This window comes from Cricetulus griseus, chromosome 7 (assembly GCF_003668045.3).
Source record: "Cricetulus griseus strain 17A/GY chromosome 7, alternate assembly CriGri-PICRH-1.0, whole genome shotgun sequence".
Classification (NCBI taxonomy): domain Eukaryota; kingdom Metazoa; phylum Chordata; class Mammalia; order Rodentia; family Cricetidae; genus Cricetulus; species Cricetulus griseus.
Window position 1 is genome coordinate 130,998,528 of NC_048600.1, and position 8,195 is coordinate 131,006,722.

The following is an 8,195-nucleotide window of genomic DNA, read 5'->3' on the forward strand; positions in this document are numbered from 1 at the left end:
ATTACTACTACAGTGGTGTGTGTGTGTGTGTGTGTGTGTGTGTGTGTGTGTGTGAGAGAGAGAGAGAGAGAGAGAGAGAGAGAGAGAGAGAGAGAGAGAGAGACAGAGAGAGAGAGAGAGACAGAGAGACAGAGAGAGAGAGACAGAGACAGAGAGAGACAGAGACAGAGAGACAGAGACAGAGAGAAAGAGAGAGAGACAGAGACAGACAGACAGACAGACAGAAACAGAGAGAGAGAGAGAGAGAGAGAGACAGAGAGACAGAGAGACAGAGAGAGAGACAGAGACAGAGACAGAGACAGAGACAGAGACAGAGACAGAGAGACAGAGACAGAGAGAAAGAGAGAGAGACAGAGACAGACAGACAGACAGACAGAGACAGAAACAGAGAGAGAGAGAGAGAGAGAGAGAGAGAGAGAGAGAGAGAGAGAGCTGCAGAGCTCAGAATTCTCCCCCACCCCTATGCTAACCACCTAACCTAACCACAGCATTGCTTACCCAGGGAAAGGAAAGCCAAGGGGAGCCAAGCCCTGGTCCACAGCAGCAGCAGAGAGCTCCCAACTCAAAGAGTTTATAATTTTGCGATGGTTTACTTGCTCAGGGATGAAGAAACACAGGAGAAATACAGCCCCAGCCAGGGCAAGGACCTCCCCACTTCCAGGTGCTACAGATGCTGTGAGCCCAGCACGCCTGTGTACCAGACGATCCCAGCACCCCAAATCAATATCACCATCCTGAAAGGTGAGAAGGCTGCAGAGACGGCTGGGGTGCTTCCTGCTTTATACGGAGATGCTGCTGGGAGGGGCTGGGCAGGGTCAGGGGTCTAGGGTAGAGGAAGGGGGGCTGTCATCTGGAGGGAAGGAAGAAACTTTCAGTTTTGAGCTGTGACCCTTCTCCATGAGCAGAAGAGGAACCTCAGAGAATGCTAGGGAGATGGCTCAGTGGGTAAGACCACTTGCTGAGAAAGCAAGATGACCCGAGTTCAAATCCTCAGCACCCATGTAAAAACCCGGCATAGCCACACGTCTGTAACCACCACGGACAGGGGCAGAGACAGGCAGATTCTAGAATCCTGGCTTTCTGAAGCAATTGATTCAATGAGGAACCTTATACCAAAAGGTAAGGCAGAATCAGGCTGGGGAGATGGCTCAGCAGGTAAGAGCACTGACGGCTCTTCCAGAGGACCTGGGTTCAATTCTCACCAGCCACATGGCAGCTCACATCCATGGAAAAACACCAATGCACATAAAAATAAATGAATAACTTTTTTAAAAAAGGCAAGTTGGAAAGAGAAAATACCCAGCATCATCATCTATTTTCTCCAAGTGCCTACAGGGTGTACACACACACACACACACACACACACACACACACACACACACACACACAACACATGCACACACACACAACACATGCACACACACACAGCACATGCACACACCCCCACAACACATGGACACTCACACCCCCCATGCGCACACACACACACACACACACCCCACCCCCCACATATACACGCACCCACACCCACACACCCACACACGTCACCCCACCCCCACCCCCAGCACACTCACACACACGCACACGTCACACATGTCACACATGTACACCAACACCACACATGCACATACATGAAGAGGGGCTTCAGGGATTCTGCCCCTCCCTGTTTGCGTGGGACTTGCAGACCTCTTTGTTTGATGCGATGTCAAGCCAGTTCTCTGCAGTGCTGCGCCCCACCTCTAGATAACCTCACACAACCCCAGGGAAGGCTTGCAGCCTGGATGCTCCTCTGAGTTCTGACACCCGAAGTCCATTTCCTCAGAGTGAGCCCAGGCCTGGCCAGGGAGCCTGTTGCTGGTGGACAAACCCATATGTTCCTTTATCTTTGCCAGGACTTGCAGAAAAAAAGTGAAAGGCTTGCCTTTTGAATAAAAATAAACCAACCCTTGCCAGTGGAAACATTAGCTCTAATGATATGAGAACCAAAATATTGCCCAGGAGCCTCCTGCTAAGGGACATCTTAGCAGGCCGCCCAGGTCAGGGCTGGTGTGTGGAGTCAGATGGCTGCCCAGAAGCTACAGACTGACCTCCTTTGGGGCCTCATCTCTTCTTATTCTCTCTTAGGTGAGAAAGGTGACCGAGGGGATCGAGGCCTCCAGGGGAAATATGGTAAAACAGGTTCCACAGGTGCCAGGGGCCATATTGGCCCCAAAGGGCAGAAGGGGTCCATGGGAGCTCCTGGAGACCGCTGCAAAAGCCACTATGCAGCCTTCTCCGTGGGCCGAAAGAAGCCTCTGCACAGCAGTGACTACTTCCAGCCCGTTGTCTTTGACACGCAGTTTGTGAACCTCTATAAACACTTCAGCATGTTCACCGGCAAGTTCTTCTGCTATGTGCCAGGCATCTACTTCTTTAGCCTCAACGTGCACACTTGGAACCAGAAGGAGACGTACCTGCACATCATGAAGAACCAGGAGGAGGTGGTGATCCTGTACGCACAGGTGAGCGACCGTAGCATCATGCAGAGTCAGAGCCTGATGCTGGAGCTGCAGGAGCAGGATGAGGTGTGGGTGCGTCTCTTCAAGGGAGAGAGAGAGAACGCCATTTTCAGCGACGAGTTCGACACCTACATCACCTTCAGTGGCTACCTGGTCAAGCCAGCCTCGGAGCCCTAGCTCCCACCCCCTGCGGTACTGTCACGGCCTGATGACCTCCTTGCCTTCACCCTTGCCCATCCTTGCATTCCACAGACACTGGATGGAGTCTTGCCCCAGGCTGACCCCATCATCCCTCCCCTCAGTCCTGGCTTCTTTGGCCTTGGCTTCCTTATTTTTGTTTTTTGACAAGATGCCCGTGACTGGCTGCTGGGAAGCCCAAAGTGCCGTGTGGTCCCAGGTCTGGCTGCTGCGGCAGATGAAATCATAGGGCGGGGTGCCTGTGAGGACGTTGGGGGACCTCCAGGTCCTTCTGTGTACACAGCCTTAGACGACCCTGTGGTGTGATGTTCTGCAGCCACAGGGTGTTCCTGAGCACAGCCCCTGTGTGTTCCAATTCCTGGACTTAGTTAAGCAAATACCAGGGGTTTCAAAGTAACAAAGTAAAGTAGAGAAGAGACTGAAGTGGTGTTAGTTTTGGCCTTTTAGCCACTTTTAGCCAGCTGGCTCTTGGGGGGAGAGAGAGAGAGAGAGAGAGAGAGAGAGAGAGAGAGAGAGAGAGAGAGAGAGAGAGAGAGAGAGAGAGAGAGAGAGAGAGCTGTTTGTACTGGGGAAAGTGGGCCAGAGACCCCACACAGGGATGGATCTAAAGGGAAGCCTGGAGCTGCAGTTTGTGGGTTTGGAAACCACATCTGACTTAACTCTATTGGGCCATGCATGAGCTTTCTTAGGGACAGCAGGACTGACCTCCGAGCTCTGTTGACTTGCTACAGCCTTCCCCTGGTGCCTGTCAGTCTTTCTGAGCCAAAATAATGAAAGGGTTTGGGGAGGGCTGCAACAGCCGGCTCCCAAGAGGGGCAGTAGGCCCTCTGTGGTTGACTCTGGGCTGGGGTGGCATCCGGCTCGCTCCAGCTCACAGGCTCCTGACAGTGGCTGGGGACCTCAGGGACTCCTGAGCCTGCAGGTTTCTCTGTAAGAAATAAAGCTCCTAGCATATCCCAGCACCTCTCAGCTTTCCTCCACTTCCCAGGGATGCTCTGGAGCCCCGGTGGGTTCTCCCCCTGCCTGTTGTGGGTTCCGTTCCCTGTTCCTCCTTCCAGATGGATCAACGGTGGAAGGCAGCAGGCTTTCGACTTTGATCCCACCAAGGTTCCCCTCACCAGCCCGTGTCCTGTCTTCTCCCTGGTTCAGTGTCCTGTCTGGGTGCAGAAACTCACGGATCTGACAGGACCACCTAGCCTGACACAGCCCTAGCTAGCCTATGGCGACGTGAAAGGGATTTCCTTTGGATCCTAGAGCTGAGGAGAGCTGATAAAACTGGAGAGTATATCCTACCTATGTCCGGGTCAATCCTGAAGTGGTTGGTAGAAGAGGAAATATGAAATTCACATCCCACCATCAGGCTCAGACTCAGGGATGGCTTCAGGGCTGATTCTCAGATCTCAGAGAACCTGTGGCCTTTTCCCATCTCACCCAGTATTGATGCCCAGGGCCTGGGTACTGGATATCTTTTTTTTTTGTGCCAACCAGGCCTTGCTTGCTGCTGCCTGCTGGCGCTTGGTTAGGACCCCTCTCGTCTCCTGGTGTCTGACTGTTGGGGCTCAGTGTTGGCACACACCACCTCTGAAGGGGTTTCCGAGCCAGTTTCCATGCGTGTGCTTGCAGCAGAGGGTCACTGCCAGCCGTGCCGTGCCCTGCTCTGTCCAGAAAACGTTAAGCTTGCCATGGAGGTCCACAGCAAGCCAGCCTCTTTGTCTGCTCATTCGGTAGTCTTCCTCTTCCTCCCTTTCTCATCTGCACCCACCTTCTGGCCACTAAAGGCCGATTGTGTCCTCAGCTTTGTACTCAGGGCTCAAATCGCCATGTCCCTTACAAAGGAGACATGGATTTCCCGAGTATGGTTCAGCAGAGCTTAACGCCAGAGCTGTTGGTTGTGTGGACAGCTCTGGAGACTCATGTGTAGTGGTGGCACATTGTTTGCTCTTCTGGGCTGGGGTGTGAGGCCCTGGGACTAGCAGAACAGGTAGCCCCCTGGCCTGGACTGAAGCCTGGACATCTGTATGACCGTCCTGGGGCTGTGTCACAAAGGCCCAGAAACCAGGAGGCTTCAAACAGACAAATCTCTTCTCATAGCTCTGGAGGTCAGAGTTCAAAATGCAGGTGTGAGCAAGGCATGGCTCCTAGCAAGGGGTGGGGGAGGGCACTTCCTGCCACTTGTATCTGCAGGCATTCCTTGCCTGGAGGGAGGGACCATATCAGTCTTCCTGTCCTGACTCTAAGTCACCTGCTTCTCACAACTTGTCTTCCTTTCAAGAACCCTTGGGCCTGCATTCAAGGTCTTCCCTAAATTCTGGACTCACTATCCAGATTAAATTTCAACATACCTGCTAAAGGGATACGTAAATGGACATACTGACAGGCACTGGAGGCCAGTGTGTGTGTGTCTCTTTTGGGGATCACAGTGGAACTTGTGACAACCCCTGGGTTTGGACACTGTTAATAGCCCTTCTGTGCCCCTGCCCCCGGCTCCCCCAATAGTGAAGGAAAGGCACTTCTTCTTTTCACTGCTGGCCAACAAGGTGGGCAGCCAGCCCCTCCTTCCCACCCACTAGTAGTTGGCTTGGAAGCTGGAATCAGCAGCTTGGCAAACAGCTGGCCTTCTGCCTTTGCCTGGTGCTGGGAGCCCATGTGGCCACGCTCAGCCTTGGAATGGGGCCAAAATGGAGCAGGTGGACAAGGGCCCTGATCAGAAGGCAAGATCCCTTCTCCACAGTGTGTATGGAGGCTGCTGGGTAGAGAGAGGGCCTGCAGGTGCCTGGGAGTGGGGCCTGGAAGGAATGTGTTAGCCCCATTCAAGGGCCCCTGGCTGCCTGCTCTGCTGTCCTGAGGTCTGGGGACCCTCGATCCACAACTGGCCTGGCCACCATGGGGAAGAAGGAGCATTTGATCTGGTGCCCACCTGATGTTCCCCCCACCCCCTAAGCCCCCCTTTCCCTTTTTTGAGAAGGGTCTCACGAAGGCCAGGCTGATCTTGGGCTCACTGCATATGAATAAGCCTGACCTTGAATCCCTGATACTCCTGACTCCACTTCCTGAATGCCAAGATTACAGGTGTGCCCAACATGCCTGACCTTTTAAAATGTTAACATATTAATTATATATAATAAAGAGTTTCCTTATGACATTTGCATACATGTGCACAGTGTATTTCTGTCTTATCCAGTTCCCATAATCCTCCTGTTCCCCTTTTACTTGGACTGATTCCATCCTCTTCCTATCTAGTCTTCCTTCTGTGTGTGTATGCGTCTGTGTGTGTGTGTGTGTGTGTCTGTGTGTGTGTATATATGTGTGTATATATGTGTGTGTGTCTATGTGTGTGTATGTGTGTGTGTGTATGTGTGTGTCTATGTGTGTGTATATATGTATGTGTATGTGTGTATATGTATATGTATGTGTTTATATGTGTATGTGTGTATATATGTGTCTGTATGTGTGTGTATATGTGTCTGTATGTGTGTGTGTGTATATATATATATGTGTGTGTGTGTGTGTGTGTATATGTGTGTGTATGTGTGTGTATGTATATGTGTATGTACGTGTTTATATGTGTATGTGTGTATATATGTGTGTGTGTATGTGTGTGTATATGTGTCTGTATGTGTGTGTGTGTACATATATATATATATATGTGTGTGTGTGTGTGTGTGTGTGTGTCTGTATGTGGGTGTATGTGTGTGTGTACTTGTGTGTGTGTGTCTGTATGTGTGTATATATATGTGTGTGTGTGTGTGTCTGTGTGTGTATGGGTGTATGTGTGTGTGTGTGTGTGTCTGTATGTGGGTGTATGTGTGTGTACTTGTGTGTATGTGTCTCCAAATGAGTCACAGTAGGGTTGTCCATAGGAGCAGGGGCACCTTACCAATGAAGAACATACCCTTTCCCCCAGGCAACCAGGTGTAAATCCTCAGAGAAGGGTGTGGCCGTGAGAGCCCCCCAGTTCCTTGACTGAGTGCTAACGAGCCCAGTTGTGTGCTGGCAATCACAGCTGCTGTTACCCTTAGAAGGGCAACAGCCATGCGTGCCTAGAGGTCGGTCTTCTCGCTTTTGCTATTTATTTATTTATTTATTGGCTGTATTTCATACTGTAGCCCAGGCTGGTCTCAAACCTTAAACTTGTGGCAGTCAGTCCTCTGACTTTAGCCTCCTGAATGCTGAGATTACATGCCTGTGCCTTGGCATGCCGGTATCCCTCTTAAGGTTTATTTTTATGTATACGAGTGTCTTGCCTACATGAACATAAACCCACCACCTGTGTGTCTTTGAAGGCCAGGAGAGGGTGACAGAGGCCCTGGAACTGGAGTTACAGATGGTTGTGAGCTGCCTGCCTATGGGTTCTGAACCCAGGTCCTCTGCAAGAGCAGTGGCTGTTTTTTTGTTGTTGTTGTTGAAAACATTCTAAGATTGCCAGTCTTGGTTATACAACACTGTGGCTACTAGGAACCTTGGAACTGCACACTTTGCATTGCTGGGTTGTATCACAGAATGGTCACATACACATGTACACATGAACACATTCATACTCATGTGTGCACCCACATACTGGCACACATGAACTTACTGTCACACATACCACACACCCACTTTCACACACATGATCCAGTTCCCCACTCCCTGGTCCTTCTAAGTCACGATCCTCAGCGTTCATCCATTTGACATGACTTGGCTAAGGTGGGGTCAGAGTCAGGAGCCAATGAGGTGGGACAGGAGCATGGGTTAGCCCTTCCAAGAGCATTACTGAGCAAGCAGTTTTTAACATCTAGAGTGTGAGATCACTCAGTTTGGAGAGGCTGATTCAGGGGCCAGGGGAACATTCCAGAAGAACAAGTAATGGAGGACCATGCCTTTCTCTCTCAAACTCCTGCCTTGCTGGGGAGGGATCAGAAAGTCAGGGTGACCTCAAGAGGCCCCAGTGTCTAGCTCTTCCCAGCACAGGATGGGGTCCGGCCCATTTCTCCTGGAACAGACAGCCAGTGTAGACAACGAGGCTGCATGTCAGAGAATCCTACAAATGGGACTTGAAACCCATGTGCCCTAGGGAACCTGCCTTGCCAGAGAAAATGTCCTTCTGACTGCTCGATGGAGGCGTCGCTAAGCTAGTGTCCACACGGCTGGAAGGCCTGCTTGCTAAGGACAGGCACACAAAAGCCCACATGCTCACCAGTCAGGGGGAGGACACAGAGTTGTTACCAACAAAATTTAAATAATACAAGAAGACAAGATTGAGAACCATGGCAAAGAACATAATGATGACAAGGAACCATACGGAAAGTGCCAGAAGTGGAAAACTAAACGAATGAAACCAAGAACTCTAGGGACGAATTTAATATATATACTGTCAAAGCTGAAGGGAAAATCAGCAGACGAGAAAGCAAGTCAGAAGAAAATGCCCAGGAGCAACCATGGAAAAGGTGAAAGCAGAAGGAGAGGACAGGGGACCTCAGGAAAACCAAGCCTGGCTCGAGGACTGGGTGTCCGCACTAA

At 51.0% G+C, this 8,195-nt stretch overlaps 1 protein-coding gene across 5 annotated transcripts in view; it reads left to right on the plus strand.

Moving 5' to 3' along the window:
• Positions 1-5,844, plus strand: part of C1qtnf1 (C1q and TNF related 1) — a 29,180-nt gene extending 23,336 nt beyond the window's left edge. For all 5 annotated transcript variants that reach the window (XM_027425511.2, XM_027425510.2, XM_027425512.2 and 2 more), the window contains 2 exons: positions 602-741; positions 2,125-5,844. In XM_027425511.2, coding sequence (XP_027281312.1) covers positions 602-741; positions 2,125-2,675 — 691 coding nt within the window. In that variant the 3' untranslated portion in view covers positions 2,676-5,844. The remainder of the gene's footprint in view (positions 1-601; positions 742-2,124) is intronic.
• The last annotated feature ends 2,351 nt before the right edge of the window (positions 5,845-8,195 follow it).